This window comes from Mirounga leonina, unplaced genomic scaffold, assembly GCF_011800145.1.
Source record: "Mirounga leonina isolate KUSES-001 unplaced genomic scaffold, KU_Mleo_1.0 Mir_126, whole genome shotgun sequence".
NCBI lineage: Eukaryota > Metazoa > Chordata > Mammalia > Carnivora > Phocidae > Mirounga > Mirounga leonina.
The window spans coordinates 16,086,493-16,113,579 of record NW_023270314.1 but is presented as its reverse complement, the minus strand read 5'-3'; the positions used below and the strand labels follow the sequence as shown (position 1 = coordinate 16,113,579).

The 27,087-nt window shown below is 39.3% G+C and overlaps 1 protein-coding gene across 5 annotated transcripts in view; it reads left to right on the top strand.

Moving 5' to 3' along the window:
- SRGAP1 (SLIT-ROBO Rho GTPase activating protein 1) overlaps positions 1–27,087 on the top strand; it is a 271,254-nt gene that overhangs the window by 225,472 nt on the left and 18,695 nt on the right. The window contains exons 12-18 of one of the 5 annotated variants that reach the window (XM_035002229.1): positions 293–326; positions 3,454–3,514; positions 3,831–3,908; positions 6,144–6,278; positions 18,771–18,876; positions 22,432–22,656; positions 25,513–25,592. In XM_035002229.1, coding sequence (XP_034858120.1) covers positions 293–326; positions 3,454–3,514; positions 3,831–3,908; positions 6,144–6,278; positions 18,771–18,876; positions 22,432–22,656; positions 25,513–25,592 — 719 coding nt within the window. Of the gene's footprint in view, positions 1–292; positions 423–3,453; positions 3,515–3,830; positions 3,909–6,143; positions 6,279–18,770; positions 18,877–22,431; positions 22,657–25,512; positions 25,593–27,087 lie in introns of those variants that run through there. The other 4 variants (XM_035002228.1, XM_035002230.1, XM_035002231.1 and 1 more) reach the window with 4 other exon arrangements.

Sequence of the window (27,087 nt, the reverse complement as noted above, 5' to 3'; positions counted from 1 at the left end):
AGCCCTCTTTCTTTCTTTAAAAAAAAAAAAAAAAAGCCATAATTTGTGCAAAGAGGAAAAGAGCTACCTGATAAAATATTTTGTTTTTACTCGTGCAAATTAGGTGGCACAAAATATATTTTTAAAGTATATTGTTAGGGTAGCTCTGAAGCACAGCAAGAGTTTCGATTTCCCGTGACTTGAGGAATTCATTATATTGGATAAATTGTAAGACCCTGCAGTCTGTATCTTGTATCTCTGCTGTGTTTACTCTGTCTTCTTTTTCATCCTGTATTTCTGATAATGCTTCTAGCCGAGGACGAAGGAACTCACACGCGAGACATCAGGTACAGTGCTACAGGGAGGCGAGGGCGCAGCCTCTTTTGCTCTTGGTATCGTTTTCAAATCATAATCGTGCTTGGCTTTAATTACATTTTTAAGGTCTTTGAAAGAAAAATGTTTGCAGTTGGAAATTAGGTTTAAAAATAGGCTTTACTATTTATGGCTTCCTACCTATTTACTATAGAAAGGAGTTATAGAAATCAAACGCTGACTTAAGAGGAATTGTCTCTTCTAGTAAAAGTGGATAAACGCTTAGTTTTTACATTACATATTTGACAATTGTACCAAATTTGAGTCAAGGGCTTTTGTTAAGGCAAGTCAGTGTTAAATACCCAATGCACATTAATGCTGGATTATGGACCCTCAGAAAAATTATACAAAAAAGAGAAAAGCTTTCTCTTTCATGGCTAACATTTTATGTCATGGACTCCAGTGTTTCTGAAGACTAAATTTATATAGGAAATCACATCATTAGTAACCTCCCTTAATAGTATGTTATAGATATCTTAGTTTCTTTAAAGGCAGATCTTCTATCGAGTATGTGCTCTAATGGTTAAAAAATGTGTGTATGTGCATGTGGCATGTACACACGGACAGACACATACATACATACATGCATACATACAGAGAGAGATTGAGAACCTCTGGTAGCCTTAAAAACAAGCCCTACCTTGGCATTAAGTGAAAAGCCACTGGACAACCTAAATCGCAATCACAAACCCACTGCCATAAGCCTCCAAAGAGCCTTGTTGGCTCTAATTTAATATAAAATTATTGTCAAATTTGATTAGCTAGCTTCCCAGCCCAAGGCTTATAAGCAGGGGCAAATTAGCTGGAGGGAAGGGAAGATAAAGATAAGATGAAAGGACTGAGATATGCAGCTGATGGTCTGGCGGAGAAGGAAGAGAGAAAAGCTCAAAGAAACAAGGGTATGATTCCATTATATTTGATAACACAGTACAAGAATGACTGCCTAAGATGATAGGACAGCTCATATTATATTTTTAAAAGATTTTTCATTAAGAACAATTAATGGAAACCAAATTTAGGTATTAAAGAAGGCGTAAACCAGTTATCATGGGAAATTCACTTAGGTGAGCTCTTCCATATCCCAGATGGCATATTAAAGAATCTTTGGTCGTAGAAGCAAAACAGTGGATACAGAGATCTCTGCCCTTCTGGGAAGTGCTCCATCCCTTGAGGTCCCCACAATATCACTGTGAGAAAGCAAGAGCAAACCATTTTTCCTTTTTCCCATGGGGAAACTGAGGCACAAAAGGACCCCCCCCCCTTTTTGTTTGTTATTTGTTTGTTTGAATGGTGGGTGGAGCACAGCCCATTGTTTCACTTCTTGTAAACTATTTTCTGCCAAAGCATCTGGCATTCATGAAATTAAATTAAAACACACACTTATTACTTTTTGACCACAAAATTCATTGTATCTGAATAAAATACTGATGGTAAGCAAAAGATTAGCGATTATCTGAGTAAATGTAAAGACGAAAATGTTTTTGGAATAATGTGAAAACTTAAGACATTTTTATTTAGAACCTTCTTAGTGCAAACATTTTTCTTTTAATAACATTTTACTCTTTCTTTTTGTTTTAATACTAAGTTTGGCAGAGGTGCAAACTAATATTCTCCTTTTATCACTTTACATTTAAATATTTGTTGCTCTTTTAGATTACAGTGTTAAGTGAATCCATCATATAAGGGTTACTTCCCCTAAAACAGACTTGTATCTTAAAGAAAAATCCCCTCACATGTTCAGTAAGTGTTGATGTAATTACATCACTACTCTTGAGCCAACTAGTCCACACTAAAGAGTTTTTATTCTTAAAGGACCTTCTCTAAGAAATTAATAAAGTATACATCCCTAAAACAAATTAACTAATTAAAGAAACTTAATACAGTCTCGAGAAGTGACTGAAGCATTAACTGATTTACACACTGATAAAACTATTCCTCAAGAAGTGTATTAGCCATTCTAGGAATAATAAAGAGTTTAAATGGCTCAGCTGCATTATTCCCAATCCTTCCCCCGTTACTTAATTGGAAAGGTTAGTAGATTCTGAATTGTTCTCATATATTATGACAACCAAATTCTTGTGTTTCAGAATAAAATTCCTCATGAATTAGTACCTGATGTCTGTTAATCATTTTGAACCTCCATGTTTCCTATAAAGATCTAATTCCTGAAAGAGCAGTCTTTCAAAGTACATGAAAAATAACTCCATAGTCAGTAACCTTCTTTAACTACATGGAGTGCATGGCATTGATACATATTTAACTGTGACCTTAGCAGCTCCTTCATCTCATCTGTCATCCTATACATGTTTTAAAACACTTCCAGAATTCACATTTGTTCAGTAGAGTGCACTGACTCTATGATAAGATGTGGGGAAAGAGGCCAAAAAACTCTCCCTTCCTCAGAAAACAAGATCTAATGGGATGTGCATTTGTGCCATTTTTTCATAATCCTTAAAACATGTAAAAATAACAATGAAAAATCTCTAAGGATGAGTAAGTTCTGATGCAAACCAAATAAATATATAACACATTATAATCATGTAGAAGGCAATCCTCCTATCATGTACCTGGAAGCATGTAAGCTTTTTTATAACTGTTGTCATCCAGATGGTGTACTCTCAGGATGTCACAGAGAGGGTCCCGGGGTGTCTAAAAGGCTGTGTGTAGTGACTGGTATGGCCGGTCAGTTCTAAGGTGCTATGGTTAGAATACATGGAGTTCTTTTTAGGTCCATTAGATTAATTACTTGTATAAATAACCCTTAAAAAAATGAGTGATTCATGTATTCATTTTGATACATGAGCCTAAATATAAGTAAAACAGATGAATTAGCTTTGACATCTCTAGGCACAACAGAGGAAATTGAAACAGGATTGCATTAAATGTATTTAATGTGGTTTGCTCCAGAACTGAAATATACCTTTGGTTAAATATAATCTTATTTTTGGCCTTAGTGGAATATTTTAGAGGGGGGAGTATTTGGAAATGATCATCTAAAAGAGTAAAAAGCACTCTTTAATTAGGGTTAAACTGTGAACTTTGTTATTATGTGTGATTTATGCCTCTCTTTTGTGGTTAACTGGTTTCCATCTCTTTACCCAGGACTCAGGACAGATTATCCCTCTCATTGTGGAAAGCTGTATTCGGTTCATCAATCTCTATGGTAAACCATAAACTATTGAATTCTTATTTTGTTTTTTGGGTTGGTTTTTTTTTTTTTTAAAGATTTATTTATTTATTTATTCATTTAAGAAATCTCTACACCCAACGTGGGGCTTGAACTCACAACCCTGAGATCAAGAGTCACATGCTCCACCAACTGAACCAGCCAGGTGCCCCTGAAATCTTACTTAAAAAAAATAATCACTAGGAGTATTTCAGTAAATGTGTCTTCTCAATTAACATTTGATTATTAGGGAAAGGGGGACCTAGCAGTTGTGACGGGGTTTTTCATCCTCTTCATCTTCTGTTCTCTTTAGGTCTTCAACATCAGGGGATTTTCAGAGTGTCTGGTTCCCAGGTGGAAGTCAATGATATTAAAAATTCATTTGAGAGAGGTAATTGCATGTCTGTACCCATAAGCAAACCACGTTAAAAAGCCATCAGCTGCTCTAGAGTGAAGTGGCATACTCATTCTGTAGATCTTCAAAAGCTTTCTCTTTGCATTCACTTCATTTTAGATGTTGAGGTAAGAATCTGTTTAGAATAGCTGAGAAATGAAGCCAAAATCGTAAGGCTTTGTTATCAAGTATAGAAAGGCATATGAGCTTTGTATTCTGGTTTAGGACTGGCATTGATCATTCTCAGCATGTGTGTCAAAAGTGGCATGAGAACCCATGAGAAGGTTCTGGAAGAGTGGCAGGATAGCCCTGAGCCTACCTAGTAGGTGTTGGGAGTGACTCATCCCAACTGCATGCCGGGAATGCTTTCCTTCCTCTTTTAACCATCCCCAGACTCCTTCCCTGTGACCTTAGTTGGGCCTTACTCTTGTTCATCATTGGCTGTCAAATAAATCCTACTGAACTGTTACTTTGCACATTGTAATTAGCAAAACCATACACTTTAGTGTTAGGCAGACCCAGAATCAAATCACTCTTCCAGTTACTCATCATTTGATTTCAGTCAAGTTACTCATCTCCTATTTTGGCCTCAGTTTCATCATTTGCAGAATTCCAGGATCAGGGTAAGGATTAGGTATAATCAGTGAAAATGCATAACTCTGTGTAGGGGTGGTTCTTAGTTATTAATTCGCCTCAGTTATAATGATTTCTATCATGTCTGCTGTTGGATACATCTAACTTGGAAGTCAAGCCAAACATACAGAGTGAGGGGCATCATGGCATGGAGACAGGGCAACCTTCTCTCATTCTCTGTCCCTTTTCCCTTGGCAGGGAGCCCTTGAGAGTTTGAAAGCTTGGTGGAAGAGGTAAACTTGGAGCCAGATGGTTTTTCCTGTTCTAAGTTCTCTGACTGATAGGATGTGTAGAGCAGAGCAGCCTCCCCTCAGCAGCGAAGTGGTCCAAGTCTCTTACAGGAATCATATTCAGCATAAGTTGAAATGTATAAAGCATCAGTTTCCTGTGCCAGTCACCACAGGCAAAATGCTTTATTATTTTTCATTAGAAATTCCCCTAGTATTTGTTACTGGTTTGTGATCTCTTTGGGTGAGGCTTTCTCTTGGTGGGCAAAATATATATATATATATTTTTTGGTGAATTTGTGTTCAGTGATTTGCCAGAGAAAGCGGAGAAAAAGGAATCACAGGTCCCTGAGAGTAAGCTGCTGGAGAGGCCAAAAAAAAAAGTTAAAATGTATGATCTTTGTGAACTTTAGAACAGACCTGTGAATAAAAAATGGAGTTTGATTTAAGGCTGCATATTATGTTGAGTTTCTTAAGGATTTTATCTCAATTTAATTCTCGGGGAGCGGGTTGGACAGTCATGTCAATTATGTACATTTTAAAACTGCTTACCATAAAGAAGAATATAATTTCATATTTGTGATGTATTTTTTTTTTTCTAAAGATTTTATTTATTTATTTGAGAGAGAGAGAGAATGAGAGACAGAGAGCATGAGAGGGAGGAGGGTCAGAGGGAGAAGCAGACTCCCTGCCGAGCAGGGAGCCCGATGCGGGACTCGATCCCGGGACTCCAGGATCCTGACCTGAGCCGAAGGCAGTCGCTTAACCAACTGAGCCACCCAGGCGCCCTGTGATGTATTTTTTAAGTTTTTATTTTTTATACAAACCCCTTGGTACTATTAAGGGCACCTTTTCACATTCCTCTGTCTGATTTCCAAATCCCTCACTGCTGAATGCAGCTTTCAGATGCACCATGAACGCCACTGTACCACTTGAGGAAGCATTTATTTAATTGTAGGTATTCATAAGTAGGTGCATCCTAGAATAGTTCTGATATTGTGTCTATATTGTATCTTCTTCCCAGTAGGATAAAAAACACAGAATGTAGTATTTGAATTCATGTCAAGCTAAGATTAGATTTTAACTAAGTCCCCACGATATTTTATTTTAAGATTTGGGTAACTTGTAAGGGATTATTTCGTAGCATAAGATTTTTAAAAAGTTTTATTTTGTTTGGCCAACTATTTTTAGGTTAATCATGGGTTGGGGTATCTAAACCAATTATTTTAATTTTAGTACTATATAATCTTTCATAAAGTGTAATTAAAAGATACATGTATATAAAGAAACGTGTGAGTATAGAAACATATTTTTGTTCAGAGAAAAAAAAAGAAGCACTGTGCATGTAACTAATAATTTTTTTTTTTTGTAGGTGAAAACCCTTTGGCTGATGACCAGAGTAACCATGATATTAACTCAGTTGCTGGCGTTCTGAAGCTCTATTTCCGTGGGCTGGAAAACCCCCTCTTTCCTAAGGAAAGATTTAATGATCTGATTTCTTGTATCAGTAAGTGGATTTTTTTTTTTTTTTTAGTCTTTTCCCACCAGAATTGTTTCACTAACCAATTTCCTGGAAAAGGCAGTGACCCCTCTCCACATATCCTCCCCCTAACTATTACCCCATTACCACCAAATTTTTGAGACCATTTGTTTTCTTTCTGGATCCAACATGAGTCATCCTCCCAGCTCTGGCCTCGCCCTCTGCTGAGTGGGTTTTGCTCCTGAACATCACAAGCTCCAGAGAGCCCAAGAGCTTCCCACTTAGTGGCTGGAATAAAGCAGAAAGGCAGGTGCCAACCAGCTAAGGGGGAAGAGGGAGTTGTAAGCATGGAACGTAACTTCCTTTTGGCTTTTGGTTCTTGGTTTTCTCCACCAATCTTAGGAGTGGAGTAATTTTCCCATCTTTGACTATGACTTCAGAGCTAAGGTAAAATGAGATCAGTGATCATTAGTACAGTGCAGGGACACCAGGTGGTAATTATCTGTCAGTGGGCATCCCCAGCAAATAGGCAGAGTTGCTGTGGGACTGTGTAGGACATATCATGAAACTGATAATCATCAGCAGATAAACCATTGCTGTTTTATTCAGGGAGGCTTTTGACACTACAGGAAAGAAGGTGAAAGTCATAATACCAGGAATTAGGTATTAACCACATTGAGTTCCATACACCTGAAAATGCAGTGCCTTTTTAAGAAGCCCCAGTTCCCAGGCAAGAGTCTAGAGCTGACTCAGATCACACAGCAGGGAGAACAAGAATAAGGATCAAGCTTGCCCCTAATGAAGAAACCTTCTCACCCCGCTTCCCCAACCAATTCACCCACCCAACCCTCAAGTCCTACCGACCTCAGAAAATCTCCCAGCTCATGCCTCCTTGCCCATTGCCATCACCAGCGCCTCAGCTTCTCACTGGGGCTGTTGTTAACAGTCTCCTAGGTGGAGTCAGTGCCTACTTCTAGGTGCTACCATCTCTTCCCACCACCCCCATCCTCCACGTCAGTCCATCCTTCACACCGCAGCTAGATCCGACAGGGCAGATTTGGTTATTTCACTCTCACCGCCCCCCTTTTAAAACCTACTGCAATATTTCCCACCTGAACACAGACTCCTGGGTATGACCAATTCATAGAATCGAATTCTTCTTCTATTGGATCTCTTCCTGCTTCTGTGCACACTTCTGTCCTGCCACCCTTCCCCTGTTTACTTTATATATATCAACAGTAGCAAACAGCAAGCATGCCAGGCCAACGCCCACCCCCGTGCCTTTGCCCACGCTGTTTGATCTGCTGTCCCTGATAGCTATTTGACATCTGCCGTGAAGGTTTTGCTGACCTAGCACTCCTCCCAGCATGCCATCCCCCCCACCACCCCTAGCGGAATTAGTCACTCTCTCCTCTACTAACATTCCGCTCTGTACGGAGGTCTATAATTTTTCTTAACACCCCACATTGCAATTTTCAGCCCCTTCTTTTCCCTCTGCTGAAGAGAGAATTCAGGGAAGAGGTTAAAAATGCAGGCTTTGGACTCAAATAGCCTAAGTCCAAATTGCTCACCAGCTATGTGGCCTTAGGCAAGTTTCTTAACCTCTCTGCATGTGAGTTTCATCAACTATTAAAAAAAGGGAGAATAGCAGACCATATATATCACAGGGCTGTGAGAATTAAATGAGTTAATACCTGTAAAGTGCTAAGAAGAGTGCCTGGCAGAGTATGTTCAATGAAATGCCTACAGGTAACTCCACAGGCCTGTGAGGTCTTAATAGGTTATTCAGTTTTGTAGCCCTAATCCTTGGCATAGTTAATTCCTGGTACATTAGTAAGTACAGAATTCATAGTTGTTAAAGGTCACCAAAATTTCACCAGAATTCTTTTGTTGGCATTCATGCCTAAAATCCTGGCTGTTGTTGGATATGAGTTCCCCAGTCATAATTCCCTCCGCCCCCACCCCAAACAGCCTGATGTCTTGTGTGGGATTCAGAAGTGTGCCGGTGTGTCCATTCCAAGGCCCTTACATAGCCTGAGTCATCACAGCAGGCCTGTGACCCAGCTGGAAAGAACTGAAAAGGAGGTGTCATGTTTCTGGAATTCTCCTTTGGGCTTGTCCAGAGATTTTCCTTACATCCTAGCCAGAAAGCTTAAATCTGGAAAAATAATACACACTCTACAATGCTTAGTGGTTTTCTAGGTACATACATCATATCAACATTTATGTTTATGTGTACCAGTAGGATAAAGCACATGGGACTACCTTGTCAGTTAGTAGTGTAGAATCACTTCATATTTTCACTGAATGAACACTATTATTCCACTGTGGTTATTAAAATCCGAACCATCGAGTCAGAAAGATCAAGATTTAAATTCTAGCTTTACCACTTAATAGCTTTGTCACCTTGGGCAGAGATTAATAATCTTACTGAATATCTGTTGCTTTATTTATTTCATAAAGTCTGTGGGAAGAATTTGAGATAACTCATATAAAGTATTTAGCATCATGCCTGGCACATAGTAAACCTCAATAAATGTTGCTGGCTATCGTCATTACGACTGTTAAAACTACTCCCGGTATAATCTGAGGTCATATATGCCAACACCTGGTTGCCACTTACCAGTCTGTTCTTTGACCTAATTACCTGACATGCATTTAGAAATGATGCTAGTATAACCCAGAAGTTATGGTGCTTCCAGCACTTTTCCCAGCACATGGAATGTTTCATAACAATCAAAGTCAATCTGTCTCACAATGGAAGGGTCAGGCTTAGCGAAATATGAAGACCGTAGGGGAAAAAATGGAAAATCTACAGAAATATCTTTCTTTTCAGTGCCTTACGTGAAATGCTACCAGTGCAAATGAAGAAGTTGCAAAGACACCCCCTCTGTATTAAAACAGTGGATTAATAATCCTTGGGTTAATTTTTATGAAAATAGTCTCTATCGGCAATGAATGCCCTCCAAGACCTACATCTCAAAGAAGCAAGAGTCCCGGGGTTTAAGGCTGCTAAGGATGCTAGTCAGTAGAGATTTAACCGTGCTAGTAATTTAAGTAGTATTGTCAATGTTTTTGTTAGTGCTGTAGTTACAAAGTTGCATAGGTGTTGAGCTGTCTGTCCCAACCCTACTTTTCCCCCATAAGTCCTGTTATTTGTAGTGCATTTTGCAGAATAGGATGTTTTTCAAGAACACATAATGAATGATGCTGTATATTACGACCCCTTTTCTTCCAACATCTAATCTCTTAAAAAGGAGGGGATTTCTAGCTATTATTGATTTATCTCTAGGCAGGCATTTTTCTCATGCCAGTGTGACCCTGATGTACTATATTTTTTCTGGATTTTCGTTAAATTATTTGAGAATGTTATGTCATTCATCCTTCTGTCTTCTCATCAATATTACAATTTTTGATAATTTGAACCATTGATTAATTGCCTACCATATGCAAAACTTTCTAGGGATTCAGAGACTTGATTTTTACATTCAAAAGGTTTAAAAAATAGTAAGAGCGAAAATATTTACAAATATGCAATCTAAGTTAGTATGTAATAGAAGCACAAAGATTTAGAAACTCTAGAGGAGAGAGAGAGAGAGAGATCTCATGCAGGTTGATTGTTTTTATCCATGTCATCTCTTAGCATTGCCATAATTGGATTGATTATCCCTATTAAGATAATTTCATGTGATATTTACTTTGTATAGAAAAATCTTCCCTTTTCATCTTTTTTAAGAGTTTACATAGGTCTCTGGGGCCCCTGGGTGGCTTAGTCGGTTAAGGTTAAGCGTGTCCAACTCTTGATTTCAGCTCAGGGCATCATCTCAGGTCGTGGGATCAAGCCCTGCCATGGGCTCTGTGAGGAGTCTGCTTCTCCCCCTCTCTCTAAAATTAATAAATAAATCTTAAAAAAAAAAGTTTACATACGTCTCTGGTTACCTACTATTTTTTGTTTACTTATTTTTGGAACATTTGGGGAAAGATTTTTTTTTAAGTGATGGGTTGTTATTGTGCCATTTTTATGTCCCAAAATATTACATTCTTTGGAAACTTGCAAATATATGTACTAAAAGAAAATTGGTATTAGCACACATGTGCAGTCTCTCTCTCTCTCTCTCTCTCAAAAAAAGACAAAAGAATTATCAGGATAAATTCCTGGTGAACTCCAGTGCAATCTAAATTTGAAATGACAAACTTGGCAGTGGCTCAATTTCTCACCCAAGGATTGTTTTTTATTTTTTTAAACCGTCTACTTTGTGAATGGTTTTGTAAATGCTCCAGATTAGGCCCACACATTCTGGGCAGCTTCTAGAATATACATATACCATGGCTTTGAGATTTCCTATGGCAGAAGTCCAAAGGACTGGCCCTAGATGAGCTATTCAAGCGATTTGTGGTCTTTCCTGGCTGTCTCAGGGCTGTAAGCCCAGATGGCACATTTGGGCTTCACGTTACCTTATGTGTTACTATCTAGGTGACTGCTTGAGCACCAGGAAACTTTTTTAGGAGGGTCTTTTACCTATCATGATATCAACATGTAGTCTTGTAGGATACTTGAAAAATACACAAAAGCACCTAGAACAAAATACTACCCCACCTAAAACCACTACTCAAAGACAGTCAATGGTGTATACATATTTTGTTGCATTTCCTTCTGCTCTTTTTGTATTCATGTGCACACAAAGCTTTTTTTTTTTTTTTTTAAAGATTTTATTTATTTATTTGAGAGAGAGAGAATGAGAGAGAGCACATGAGAGGGGGGAGGGTCAGAGGGAGAAGCAGACTCCCTGCTGAGCAGGGAGCCCGATGCGGGACTCGATCCCGGGACTCCAGGATCATGACCTGAGCCGAAGGCAGTCGCTCAACCAACTGAGCCACCCAGGCGCCCACACAAAGCTTTTTTTAAAACCAAAGTGGAACTGTACTGTCGTTTCTGTTCATCATCAACCTTTTGACTCATTATACATAATTTCAAACATCTATAAAAAGATAACAGAAGATTATAATAAATCCCAGTATAAACAATCACCTAACTTTAACAATTTTCATTTCTTGGACAAAATTTTCCCACCTCTATCCCTTCCCTCATCTCCCTGACATTATATCACGTCCTCTGTATGTATGAATCTCTGGGAGATGAAGATTCTTTTCTTTTTTTGTACAACAAAGCCATAATGCCATTATCATACCTTAAAAAATAGCAGTAATTTCCTAAAATCATCAATAAGCCAATCAGTACATTTTTTAAAATAATTGTTTATTATGCAATTAATATGTCATCACTGTATAAAAATTAGAAAATAATACAGAGGGCGCCTGGGTGGCTCAGATGGTTGGGCGTCTGCCTTCGGCTCAGGTCATGATCTCAGGGTCCTGGGATCGAGTCCTGCATCGGGCTCCCTGCTCCTTGGGAGCCTGTTTCTCCCTCTGCCTTTCTCTCTCGCTCTGTCTCTCATGAATTAAAAAAAAAAAAAAAAAATTAAAAAAAAAAAAGAAAATAATACAGAAAAACCATCTAAAATTTCTTATACAAAGATAATATAAACCTTTTTAGTATGTTCCCAGGTTTTTTCTATACATATCCCTATGTACTTATAAGTTTTTTATACCTATGTACTTTTTTTTTAAGAGGGACAGAGCGGGGTGGAGGGGCAGAGGGAAAGGGAGAGAGAGAATCTTTTTTTTTTTTTTTAAAGATTTTATTTATTTATTTCACAGAGAGAAACACAGAGAAAGTAACACAAGCAGGGGGAATGGGAGAGGGAGAAGCAGACTTCCCACCAAGCAGGGAGCCCAATGTGGGTGGGGCTCGATCCCAGAACCCTGGGACCATGACCTGAGCCAAAGGCAGACGCTTAACGACGGAGCTACCCAGGTGCCCCTATACCTATGTACTTTTTAAAACAGCTTACGGTGGGGTGCCTGGATGGCTCAGTTGGTTAGGCATCCGACTCGTGGTTTTGGCTCAGGTCATGATCTCATGGGTCATGAGACTGATCCCTGATTGGGCTCCACACTCAGCGGGGAATCTGCTTGAAGATTCTCTCCCTCTGCCCCCCCCCCCCACTCATGCTCATTTTCTCTCTCTCTCTCTCTGAAATAAATAAATCTTAAAAATAGTTTATTGAGATATAATTCTTGTACCATACAGTTCATTCATTAAGGTATACAACTCAGTGGTTTTTAATATATTCACAGGATTATGCAGCCATCACCACAATCAATATTAGAACATATTTATGACTCCAAAAAAAAAAAAAAACCCCAATTAGCAAACATACACTATTTACTCATCCCATCCCACTAGGCAACCACTAATCTACTTTCTGTAAACTTACCTATTCTGGCCATTTCATATGTAAATGGAATTATACAAAATGTGGTCTTTGGTGACTAGCTTCATTTACTTCACATGTTTTCAGGGTTTACCCATGTTGTAGCATGTATCAGCACTTTATTGCCAAATAATTGTCCATTGAATGGCTATACCACAACCACATACTTTTAATAAAAGGGGTGTCATACCAAGTGACTGCTGATGGATGTGAGATTTCTTTTTGAGGTGATAAAAATGTTCTAAAACTGATTGAGGTAATGATTAATCAACTGTCAATATACTTTAAAGCCATAAAACTATATACTTTATGTGTGAATTATATGATATATGAATTATATCTCAATACATCTCATTAAAATTGTATCATGTCCTGTTTGTTCTTTATAAGCCTTTTTTTTTTTTTTAAGTAGGTTCCATGCCCAGTGTGGAGCCCAACATGGGGTTTGAATTCACAACCTTGAGATCAAGACCTGAGCTGAGATCAAGAGTCAGACGTTTCACCCATTGAGCCACCCAGGCACCCCTATAAGCCATTTTTTAAATTTAGTGATGTTATTAACATTTTCCTGTATCAGTATTTTTTCAAAATACAGACTTTAGTGGCCATATAATGGCTTTTATTTCATTTAACAAATTCCCTACTTTTAGAAATTTAGGTTGTTTCCAGTGATTTGGTAGTTAAACAAAATATTATAATGAGCCTTTTAGTACATAAATATATTTGCCCATTTCTAATTGTTTCATGAAAGAAAAAAAAAAAAAGCTCTCAAATTCTCTTCCTGGTTCTCCAATGTATCTTTCTATTGCTAAAAATTCTTTCAGCTTTATTGCATACGTGATGGTTTCTGTCTGAATTCTAAATTTCTGTTTGATGCCTTATACTAAGGATTCCTTTTACCCTTAAAAATATGGAACAGACTTAGTATCTGAACTGAACAAATAAAGCTTCCTAAGCTAAGACTGTTCCTTTACTAACCTCAATAATTCAGCAGGAGGAGAAACATTATTTATGTATTTATTTCTGTGTTGCTATTTAACTAGGAAAGAACATAATGGTTTAATTCACAGAACTCGATCTATTAATGAATATTAGCAAGACTTGCAAGCATTTCGTTTCTTACCTAGAAGAGCAGCTGGTAACTCTCCCATCAAGGCGAGGCTAAGATTCATCTAAATGTACTAGAATATCTCTTTTTCTCTGTCCCTTTCATTCACACACATACACTATCACATGCACGAAGTTGATTAATACCTTGACACTGATAGAACCTAACAATGAACCTAAAAATGGCCTGGGACTGGTAAATTCACCTTGAATACTGCCTGTTGATCTCTGGAGCTCAGAAATATTTGTGTGCCTGCTCTTAAATAAACCATGTCTAAATGTGGCCATTCATTTCCTTCCCTGTTGTCATACTTGAGGATAAATTTGCATCTTGTGATTTATTATTTGTTTCCTGACAAATACTTTTTTGCACATAGTGCCTCAGAAGAACTGATATTTTCAGGGTAATGGCCATTTGAGGGTTTTGCCATTTTCTGAAGTAACTTGTGTTTTGTGGTGAATTTTTCACACACATTTTTTTTTTCGGAGCAACTAAATTTTAATAAGTTACAGAACAGAGTAGTTAACACTTATTGTGAAGTTTCTGGAATTACATACAAGAGGAATCATTTAGAATGTCCTCCTAAATTTTGTATATCTCCTTTAATGCAGCAAACTATATACTTTATTTAAAATTTTTTAATTGAAGTATAATTGACACACAATGTACATTAGTTCCAGGTGTACAGCATAGTGATTCAACCCATTTTTTTTTTTTAAGATTTATTTCACACACATTTACACAGAGCTGTCAAAGCCCCATGCTGTGAGGTTGGGATGCTGACATGGGAACTTTGCAGTGCTAGGAAAAGACCATAAATAAGCATGGGGAGTTTTGAGCATGTGACCGAGACTGGATGAATGCCACTTTTACCTAATTACATGAGATCCTGAATTGTGGAAACAAAGGCCAGCTTAAAAGAAATTCAAATGAAATCCTGATTTTCCTTACTGACAACTTTTCTGAGGGGAAGAAAAGATCAATCTTTTCATGCAGCATGAAACTGTGAAAGACTATGAATTGCCACACTCAGAGCCAGCTGGGAATGCACATTAATCAGTGTCCGAAGCAACCATAAATTTTGACCTACTAACTGGACTTGGGAGAGTAAATGAGTCATTTGTAGCAGAGCGAGGCTCCTGTAGGATGTACACTGCAGGCCTGTTGAGCAACCAGCCAGGTAATATCTGAGTCCTGCTCACAGCCGTCATGCTCTGAGGCCTCTGGGACAGAGATTTGCTACGACTTCAGGAATGCGAGCACTTCTGTTCTGCTATGATTTATGTTTACTGTAGTTGCAGAGAATGTATGCCTGCCTCCCATAATTTCATCTGGTCTTTTTGGCATCACTTTTTTACATTCCTATTGCCTTTCTCTCCTGAAGTCTTTCATTTGCATCTCATGGTGCCCTCCCCCGATTTTTTTTTTTCAAATTGTGGTAAAATATGCAGAACATAAAACTTACCGTTGTATCCATTGTTAAGTATATGATTCAGTGGCATTAAATACATTCCCATTGTTATGTAACCATCACCACCATCCATCACCATCCATCCATCCTCCCAAACCTAAGCTCTATACCCAGAAAGCAGAAACTCCCCTGAGGCCCTGACAACCACCGTGCTACTTTCTGTCTGTGAACTTGACTACTCTAGATACCTTATGTAAGTGGAATCATACAGTATTTGTCTTCTTGTGTCTGGCTTATTTCACTTAGATTGTATTCAAGATTCATCCGGGTTGTATGAGAATTTCATTTCTTTTTTAAGGCTGAGTAACGGTTCCTTGTGTATATATACCACATTTGTTTATCCACTCATCCATCAGTGAACATTTGGGTTATGTCTACCTCTTGGCTATCACAAATAATGCTGCTGTGAAATTGGTGTATCAATACCTGCTCTGGGGCAGTGTCGAATCGCTGTATTGTACACCTGAAACTAATACTACACTGTATGTTAAATAGGTGGAATTTAAAACTTTTAAAAAAATCAGTGAGTTAAAATTAACCACTACACAAACAAGTAAATACCTATTCCCCGGCTCTTTTTTTTTTTAAAGAGTTTTTAAAATTTATTTATTTGTCAGAGAGAGCACAAGCAGGAAGAGCAGGAGGGAGAGGGAGAAGCAGGCTCCCTGATGAGCAAGGAGCCCGATGCGGGGCTCGATCCCAGGACCCTGGGATCATGACCTGAGAAGGCAGACGCTTAAAGGACTGAGCCACCCAGGCATCCCCGCCCCGCCCCCCAGTTCTTTTTAAATAAAAGTATGAAACTACCTTTAAGGGGTAGGGGAACTCACTTTAGAACTGAGAAATAGAGGAGCGCCTGGGTGGCTCAGTCGTTAAGCGTCTGCCTTCGGCTCAGGTCATGGTCCCAGGGTCCTAGGATCGAGTCCTACATCGGGCTCCCTGCTCCGTGGAGAATCTGCTTCTCCCTCTCCCACTCCCCCGCTTGTGTTCCATTTCCTTATCTCTGCTGTGTCTCTCTCTGTCAAATAAATAAATAAAATCTTTAAAAAAAAAGAACTGAGATAGAAACAAGAGGATCTTGAATTAAAATTAAGCCTCTTGGGAGTAATGCCTGTGTTCTCCTCTAGCCTGAAAATAACTTGCCCCCTCTGGGATTTGACAAAAATTAAAGATCAATAATACATTAAGAGTAGTTCCTTTCCTTTTTCTCTAAGGCCCCAAAACTAGCCGGAAGTTGCTAAAACCCTCTCCCTAATAGTTAACCTTATACCGAGGATCAGCCTGGAGAATCAGTAGACTTAACTTTTGAAACAATCCAGATCCTCAGTAAACAATGGCAGAAGTTTTGTTGTTCTGTTTTTAATCATAACCCTTATATGGATCTATATGTGGCTAGAAAAGAGTAGAAGGTCTTGCCAGTCCAGAGACCATTAATGGGACAGTTCATCATTACAATTTATAATTTGCATAAACTTATTAAACTGTAACTGTTTGGTTTGAGGTATGAATGGAAAGTCATTTATACACACAATTTTTTGAGGACCAGAAAATAAATGCTAATAAATCTCAATATTTACTTTTAAGAATGGGTCATAACTCATTTCAAGTTTGAGAACCACTGGTTTAAGAGGAATTGGAATGGGAAACTGAATTAGGAAAGTATCATCATGATCCAAGTTAGAAATAATAAAGACTTCAATTAGGAAATCAGCAGTGAGATATCCAGGGGTAGAAGCAACAGAACTTATGTCCCACACAAAATGGAAAAATGAAGCGAAAATAATACCTTCCTAGAAGGGATGGTCCTAACCTCAAGACCAGATGAGTTTGCCACTGAAGAGAACAAGTAGAGATCCAGGAGGGCTAACTACATTTGTGTGTGGGAGAAGGTCAAAAAACCTGAGAAATAGAAGGAGAATCAATTGGCTACTGTGTCAGAAATGAAGTCCTTAAAAAAAAAAAAAAAAGAAGGCCTGAGATTTTCAAGTAGGATATATGAATATCTCAAGAGCAATTAAGAGCAAGTGTAGTAACATGAAATTAGAGTAAGCTTCAAAAATGTTTCTGAAATATTCTTTGAGATATTTTTCCCAGGGGCACCCGACTGCCTCAGTTGGTAGAGCATGCGATACTTGATCTTGGGGTCATGAGTTCAAGCCCCACATTGGGCAAGGAGCCTACTTAATTAAAAAAATAATAATAAATCTTGGGGCGCCTGTGTGACTCAGTTGTTAGGCATCTGCCTTCAGCTCGGGTCGTGATCCCACAGTCTTGGGATTGGTTCCCTCTCTCGCTGTGTGTCTCTCTGTCAAATAAATAAATTAAATCTTTAAAAAAAAAATCTTTTTATAAAATATATCTTTGTTGAATGTCTTCAGAGTTTTACTTTATAAGGGGGGTGCCTGGCTGGCTTCATCGGTGGAGCATGCAGCTTTTGAGCTTGGGGCTGTGGGTTTGAGCCCCACACTGGATGTTGAGGTTACTTAAAAATCCAAGGAAGACAACCCAACTTAAACAGAAAATAGGTTTTAGTCCCAGCTCCATCCCTCCAGCCAACTAACATAGGATAAGCCGCTTACCCAGTTCTCTTTTTCCTAATCCATTAAATGGGGATGACAATCCATGCCCTGCCTACTCCACAGTATTGTTATCTGCATTAAATTGGATAGCCAATGTGAAAATGTATTGTAAAATATAGACCATTATGCAAATAATGGATTATTGGAACTAACTTTTTTGGCTGCTATTCACAGGCATTTTTGTGTTAAGAAGCTTTGGACAATTTGTATTGCTAGCAAAGAGGTATAAAATAATACTAGGAAGTTCCAGGTATTCCTGTCTTCAGGGAGCTCACTCTCCCACAGGGATAAGGAAATAAATAACTGTAAACACGAGGGTATAAGTTCTGTGAGAGCAGGAATCAAATCACTCATGTATTTCTAATGCCTAACTCAGTACTTGAAACCTAGTAGGCTCTCCTAAAATATATGTTTAAAAAATTGATGAAATTACGTAATACAAAGTAAAAAGTCATATCAATAAAATACTATGATAGTTTTGAGGAAGGAAAGATTCAAAACCTGGTGCATTGCCTAAATCATAGTAATATACAAATAAATATAGGATGAATTAATGAATCATAGGGGAGATGTCCCCCAAAACTACTTTAGTTACCATGCAGCTTTTGAATGGAGTTGAAGCCATATCAGATGCAAAATCCAAAAATAGCAGCAAGTGAAAAATGGTTTTTAAACCTAGAAGACGCTAAGTTGCTCAAGACCATGGCAATCAGAGAAAACAGTGATAGGTCAGAGGAGATACTCTCAGAAATGGTGTTACACCCAAGCTGATCACTTATTCACTGTTTTGGATACAATGGCAGCTCACCTAGGGGCAAGGGATTACTTAAATGGTCAGATATGAAATTTGGTACTGTGTTCTGTAGGCTCCATGCCCAGCATGGAGCCCAATGCGGGGCCTGAACTCATGACCCTGAGATCAAGACCTGAGCTGAGATTAAGAGTTGGACACCTAACCAACACCCAGTATTCTGCTTTAAATGTGGCAAGCGAAAGGATCCTGACCATGTTCTCTTCTGTCCATAGGAATAGATAATCTCTATGAGAGGGCGCTTCACATCCGCAAACTCCTCCTGACCTTGCCTAGGTCCGTCCTTATAGTGATGAGGTACCTCTTTGCCTTCCTCAATCAGTAAGTACCCTAATATTCGGCCAGAATGCCCATCTTCCATTTCCATTTGCACTGCTCTGAATTCTTGGATTCTGTAAAATGTACACTGGGTCCCATTTATCAGCAGAGTCAAAGAGAAGTTGATTGAATATAGACTGAAGGTATGTTTTTCTTCAACAGATCAAGGTCATTGTGTAATAGCTGAAAGATGCAGAAACAGTGACCATACATGCAAAAATATACAAATATTACCAAAAAGAACACTTGTCAGTAAAATACGTGTTTTTCCAACTTCCATCCAGAAGCTAATGTCATGAACGTTTTTATCAGAATGATGTAAACCACCCGCTCAGTGCAGAAAATTTCTGTGATTTTTGATGTTGTAGTCAAGGAAGGAGGAGAACTATAGATGCAAATTATATGCAGATCCAAAAAAGAACTTCTGCAAACTCAATATAATGGGCTCTTGTCAAGAAGAAGATACTTGTAAAAGTCTCTGCAACAATGTAACAGAAACCTTAAAAAATCATGGCATTATTTTCAAAGAAACTTTACTGTTTTAATTTAAGCACCTTGATTTTCATTTGTCTTCCTAGGTAATAAAAATGGGCCCCCCTATAAGAACATCTTCCCCAAGCCCTGAGAGCCCCTTGCTCAAGGATCTAGTTAAGTAATTGGAAATAAAAGAATCTGGGAGGAGTAAGCTCGGGGCAATGCCTTCTCCTTCTGCCATGGGTTCATCCTTCCCAAAATTAGAATGTTTTCTCTTCTCTATTTCTTTGGAGGTTTAGAGTTCTCACAAGCCGTGGGGACTTACAACAGGCCTGCTAACTATTCCCGAAATCATACCCACTCAGGCTGACCGCAGAGACCAAGTATCATCCAATGGGGAAATGCCTGCAGGGGACTAAAATATGCACAAATGACAGCAGAAGCCCATTTGTACAGAAATAACCCCTAGGAAGAAGCAGTATCTAGAGAGATGGATATAAACTATGTTTAGGTTATGTAGATGGCCAGAAATCCTATCTTTAAATAAGCTTAGTTACCCAGGTGGTTTTAAAAATCTGAAGGCTTGCTGACCTTGGCGGGCAAGCGTGAGGGCTCCGAACCTCTGAGCACGTTGCTCAGAGGTTCAGGCACGGGCACCTTAGCTGGGCACGGGCACCAGGGCACCACAGAGGAGCTGCTGGGGGGCCAGCTCTATCCAGGGGTGTCACCTGAGGAGTTCCCCCACTTTATGGCAAAGATGAGGGGGATTCTTAAGTCTGTTGCATCTGCAGACATGGATTTCAACCAGCGGGAGGCATTCTTGACTGCTCAAACCAAAAAGCAAGGTGGGATGACAACTGACCACGCTGCTATCATTTCCAAATTCTAGAAGAGCCGTGTAAGACAAAAATTCGAGAGAGCCTCATGAACCAGAGCCTTTGAGACAGTGGGCTTTGGGGCCTGAGCTGGAGAGTTGATGGCAAATCCCAGTCAAGGCACTCAGATCAAATGTACACCGCTCTTGCAGTAATGGGGCTGGAAATGGGGCAAAGTGGAATGGAATCTGAATTTCTGTGTTTGGCATTTGACCTGCCTAGCTAAAGATGGTTATCGAAGCAATTGAAGTGACCTGGGTTGGGTTTTTGGGTTCTTTTTTTTTTTTTTAATCTTATTTCCTCATTAGTATTAAAGCCTCAAATTTAAAAAGAGCAGGGGCGTCTGGGTGGCTCAGTCATTAAGTGTCTGCCTTCCGCTCAAGTCATGATCCCAGGGTTCTGGGATCGAGCCCCACATCGGGCTCCCTGCTTGGCGGGAAGCCTGCTTCTCCCTCTCCCCACCCCCCCCCCGCTTGTGTTCCCTCTCTAGCTGTGTCTCTCTCTGTCAAATAAAATCTTAAAAAAAAAAAAAAAATCTAGACGCTTGCGATCTTCAACTTTAATTGCATGTTCCTCCCCTTCCCCGGTCTGGAGGGCCTTGCATTCCTGCCGGCCGTCTACGTGCTGTTCCCACTGAATTTTCCTGGCACACCTGAGCGAATCCCACAGTGAACCAGGAAACGACAAGAGACTAGCAAAGCAGTCTGTGAATCAAGAAAGTTCTCAAAACCTGAATCAAACTCACCCTGTAGCTCAACAGAATAGCAAATGTGCCATGAGTCAGCCGGCTGGCCTTGCTTCCAGCATTTCTGCCCAAAGATGCCCCCTGGCTCGCTGCACCTGCCTTCACGCAGAAACAAGCCCCAGCCTGTTGGGTGGGATGCTTGGGACAGGAATTATGAAAAGAGAAAGAACCTATTCGAAACATGGATACAACATTTTTATAACAAGCTTCTGCTCTTCAAGCTAGCGCTGAATTAAAAACCCAGAAAGATTAACTGTGACTCTCCCCATCGAGCTTATGTGTGTCTTTCGAAAATCAGACCATTGTTACTCTGAATCTCACTTCTCCTCCATGCATCCATTTTCCAGATGATCTGTAACATAATCGTTGGCTTTACTGTGAACTTTTTTAAAAAGACTGAATGCTTGAGAAATGGCAGAAGGGAGAGACATATGTTAGCTGAGGAAATTATGCTTTTGTATTTTCTGCTTTCTAGGCTATCTTATTTCCAAAAAAGGATAAAGTATCAGTATTTGTGTCTGTCACCATCTCACAAATGTGGCTGAGTCTTTTTTTTTTCCTTCTTCCATTTGTCATCTGTTCACCTGGATTTTACATTTCAAGATTGACATTTTATTCATGGAAAGATAACGTCTCTAGCTTCTCTCTCAAACAGTACCTTCTGCATGTGTTACAGGCAGAACAATAAAGAGCTGGCTTATTTTGAGTCACCTCTGGAAAATATCTCACAAATATCCATTGGATTGAATTTAGAAATTAGTACCAGACAACCAGAAACTTCTCCAAAGTTTGTAGTTAGCCAACTTTAAAAGGAATGAGAGAATTGGGGATTCTTTTCCCCTTCTCTTGCACTTTTAATGTCTTTTGTGACTGACTGGTGACTAGTTTTGGTACTCTTACCCAAAAGCAAATTATAAAGCCCAGAGTTGTTTGCTTTCTTTCAGTGGTTACAAAGAAAAGGTGCTTTGTTTTCCTCTAGGCTTTCCTCAAGATTTATAGGGGAAAACTGAAATCTGAGATGTGTTTGATTAGTGGGAGGGCATTTTAAAGATATCCATAAAACTTAATGGAGCTCACTACTGCCCTTCCCAGATTTACTTGAGTAGCATTTAGAGCCTCGCCATAGTGTTTATAAATGAAACTCATTCACTTGATCCTGGTCTCCATTGAAATAGAAATTATCTTAAACTCTCTTGTGGCTTTGCAAAATGCCACTGAATTAAGTAAGGAGGATTTATATTCCCCTTTCAGTTTCTTCCTAGTTGAAAGGTTGTAAGTTGCTTCACTTGCTTTGGAATTTGCTGAGGCAACTTAAAGTAGGTGGAACGCTACCTTACTCTAATAATCAAAACCAAATACAGTCAGTGCTTTGGATCCCTGTGTTCAGAATATAAAGTATCGTATTGAACAACAATTTTCTTTTTTCTCTCCTGTGCTTTTTTAACTCCTGTCTTTCTTTCATAGCCTTTCGCAGTACAGCGACGAGAACATGATGGACCCGTATAACCTGGCCATTTGTTTTGGTCCCACATTGATGCCTGTCCCAGAAATACAGGATCAGGTGTCTTGCCAGGCTCATGTGAATGAAATTGTCAAAACCATCATCATCCACCATGAAACTATCTTTCCAGATGCTAAGGAGCTGGATGGCCCTGTTTATGAGAAATGTATGGCTGGAGATGACTACTGGTAAGTCCAAGAAGTTTAGTCCTTCCCTCCCTGGGAAAAGTATGGACGTAGAGATAATCAGTTTAAGAATAAAAATTGACCGGGGTCGCCTGGGTGGCTCAGTCGGTTAAGCGACTGCCTTCAGCTCAGGTCATGATCCTGGAGTCCCGGGATTGAGCCCCGCATCAGGCTCCCTGCTCCCTCCATCTCTCTCCTCAGCTTGTACTCTCTCTCTCAAATAAATAAATAAAATTTAAAAAAAAAAAAAAAGAATAAGAATTGACCATAGGTTGCCAAAGATTCCAATTTTTACAAAAAGAAGAAGCAGGAACACTTGAGATAAGTTAGAATACTAAGACCCAAGACAGCACTGGCTTCTTAACTGTGGAAACTCCCATTCATCCCTCCCTTTTCCCCAAGGATGGCATCTTTTTAAATATATCCACCCTACTGCAACTTCGGTAGAGAATAATGGTTTTGAAACATAGAGAACTGTATTAATTTTACTATTATATCAAGCAAAGATAAGTGATTGAACTGACATTTCATTTTTATCCTGAAATAGTTTTGGCTCTATATAAAGTATTTCAGATACATCATTTTATTTTTTTTAAGATTTTATTTATTTGAGAGAGAGAGAATGTGAGAGAGAGTACATGAGAGAGGGGAGGGTAAGAGGGAGAAGCAGACTCCCTGCTGAGCAGGGAGCCTGATGCAGTACTCAATACCGGGACTCCAGAATCATGACCTGAGCTGAAGGCAGTCGCTTAACCGACTGAGCCACCCAGGTGCCCCTCAGATATATCATTTTAAAGGAGCCCTGTCAACGAAATATGTTTTCATTCTTAATTATTTCCATTTCTTACTAATAAGTATTATCCTAACCAATTATAGTAGTAATGGTCATTTTAAGCAAATTTATTTTAAATTTATCTAATTTATTATTAATACATCACTGGGATAAAAAATGGCAGTAATAGTCACTATTACTATTATTTAGTATTTAGTATTACTATTATTTAATATTATTACTACTACTACTATTATTATTATATTATCAATATTACATATTAATATGGCAGCATAGTCACTAGTGAAGTATGAAGATGGGGGGAGGTGTGGTCAGTTGAACAATCCCAAAGGTAGGGAACCCTGAAATATCTGTGCTCACTATGTGATCTATGAATTCCTGCTTCTAAGAAGTCATACACAATAAAAGTAGCTTTGGTTCCTTGAGCCCCTACTATGTGCCAGCTACATGGGATCACTTTATGCACTGACCACTCTACCAAGTGAAGAGAGGCCAAGGAGCCTCTCCAAGGACTGCTCGTAACTGGAGGCAGCCCAGGTCTGTCTGATTCCAAAGCCCACGTGACTTTTCCCACTCAACTGCTGCCTCCCAGCCCACCTCAGAAACCATTCTGTGCAGCTCAGATTCAGGAGCAGCTGGGACAGACCTATCTAAGCCCATTCTGGACCCCCCCTGAGGACACTTTGTTTCCCGTTGCCTCACTGAAGGCTAGGTAGAAGTAGAGTGAATAGCTGAAGGATCTTAAAATACCTGAACGTACACTTGAACCATAACAGGGGTCTTACACCACGGTATGATTGAATGTATGACTTAAGGAAACTGAAGGTTGACTCCTTCCAGAAGCACTCCCTTCTAAATTTAAACAACAAAGCACGATAGATTCCAGTTCTATGGTATATCCAGCAATTTCACACATGAAATTGAATTCAAAAATATTCACTTGATGGGCGCCTGGGTGGCTCAGTTAGTTAAGCGTCTGCCTTCAGCTCAGGTCATGATCCCAGGGTCCTGGGATCGAGCCCCGCATTGGGCTCCCTGCTCAGTGGGGAACCTGCTTCTCCCTCTCCTACTCCCCCTGCTTGTGTTCCCTCTCTCGCTGTGTCTTTCTCTATCAAATAAATAAAATCTTTAAAATATATATATATTCACTTGAGCATGTACTATATGCAAGGTACAGACTGCTGAGCTTGGCTCTGTGAAGATAAGTGAATCAAACTCAGCCCTGGTGAGATGCGTAAGTTTATCTTCATAGTTGTATTTATCGCAAGGCCAGTGTCACAGTATTTCCAAACATTCAGGGCTATATCTGTAAGTTCTGCTGCCTTGTTCCTTTTATCAAAGAGTAGTATGTGAAGATCTGGTCAATATTATCTGATACATTGGATCCTAGGATTTTGTGGTCACTTCTTTTTTTTATAAGCAGGCCCCATAATAAAGAGTCTTGCAGACAGTAACATGTGCTTGATTATGTCCTTCACCCATGCCTAGTGTTCTCTATGGGCATCGCTCATTTTAAACAGGAAGTCAGTGATAAAGTAGTTATCCTTCTCTCCAACACTGGCAATATAAATGGGCTTTTACAGAATGTCAGGTTCGTTATTTATGACAGATGCATTCCATTTACCAGTATACATTTGAGGAGTGTGGTTGTGTTAAAGGGTAAGTTTTTAAAAAGAATAAAAATCATGACTCTCTCAAATCTGCAATGAACATGTATCAAGAAAAGATGGGAAGGATACTACACCCAATTCAAAGCAGAAATCAAAGAGCATCAGTTGATATGCAGTAAGGTATGTTGAAATGAATTTGCAAAAACTGCTGTATCCACAGGGCAATAATCATATTCCACTGGAATTCAACCAATTTTAATTTCTGTGGATACAAATCATCTGTGTCAAAGATGAAGGGACCTGCACTCCCATCGGACCAGATGACCCTTGGAGCCTCCAGCATTTCACTGAAAGACTATCCAGAAACTCTTTTGCCATTCCAAAGTCACATATAGTGACAGTTGTTCATTTTTTAAATCCTTTGACTTTATAAGAATTTCTGTGTCCACTTCACAGTGACAGCCCATACAGTGAGCACGGTACATTGGAGGAAGTGGATCAGGACGCTGGTACAGAGCCCCACACCAGTGAAGACGGTATGCCCTGGTGCCCTTGTTATAAAACTAACCTTAGTATCCATTGTTTTGGAATTGCTTATATTAAGAATTCAGTAGGACACAAAAGAAAATTTATAAAATATGTGTAAAGTATGAAGAATAATATTACAGTGAACATCACAAACCACCACCAAGTTGAAGAAAAAAGACATCATTACCTTTGCCTTCCCTGTTATGATTGCTGTCCTTACTCCCTCAGGGGTAACCGCTATATGTTTGTGTTTTTCAGTGGTTTATTGTTTCATTTTTTATTTTCTTGAACTTTCTATAAATGGAATCACACTGTATATACTTCTCATGATTTTTTTCTACTCAGTATTATGTTCCTGAGACTCACCCACATTGTTGCATGCAATTATAATCATTTATTTGACCACTGTATGATATTCCATTGTATTTATTTTATTATTGATGAATATGTGAGGGGTTTTCTATTTTTTGCCATTAAAAAGAGTGCTGTTAGGGATATTTTGAACATGTATGCTACTGCAGTACTGCAAATGCACAGGAGTTTCTCCAGGACATACGCACCTAGGAGTAAGCATGTTTTCAACTTTACGAGATAGAGCCAAACTATTTTTGAGAATAGCTGCAGTGATATACACCCCCACCAGCAGTATATCAGCCTTCCAGTTGGACGTATTCATCAACACTTAATTTTATCAAATATTGTCATCTTTGCCAATATCATCATGTGTAATGGTATCTTGTGATTTTAATTTGCATTCCTCTGATTACTGATAAAGATGTTGTTTTACGATATAGAGTATTATAGAAAACTCGGTATATATTGGGGTGCCTGGGTGGCTCAGATGGTTAAGCGTCTGCCTTCGGCTCAGTCATGATCCCAGGGTCCTGGGATCGAGTCCCACATCGGGCTCCTGGCTCAGTGGGGAGTCTGCTTCTCCCTCTGCCTCTGCCTCTCCCTCTGCTCATGCTCTCTCTCTCGCTCTGTATCTCTGTGTCTCAAATGAATAAATAAAATCTTTAAAAGAAAACTTGGTGTATAGTAAGGACAACAGATCAGGAGAGGATTGCCATTGAAAAGATATTTTGTTACTCACAGTACACAAGAGGAAAGGGTACATCATGCCTCAGGTGGCCACACAGAAAAGCACCAAGGTTGGTCAGGAGGCAGAGGTAGAAGGAGCAACTGGGCAAGAGTCTTTGCTGTGCTTTCTGCGGGAAGGAACAGGCAGGGCATGATAAGCAGGCTTCAGATTGGCTAGTGAGAATAATTTCAGCAGGTTCTGGGGCAAAGGGGCTGTCTCTGGTTGTCTGGTACCTGGTCAGGTGATTAGGGCAGGTGGATAGTGACCCAGGAGAGGTGGCTGGGGTGGGCTCTGGATTGGTTGGTTTGTATTTGAAAGGCGCCAACAGGTGAGTTGTTTACACTATCTGTAGGAACTGGTGAACCTTGGGAAGGCCCGACCCTTCAGCAGCAGCAAGGTCAGAATACAGAAAATAAAAAATA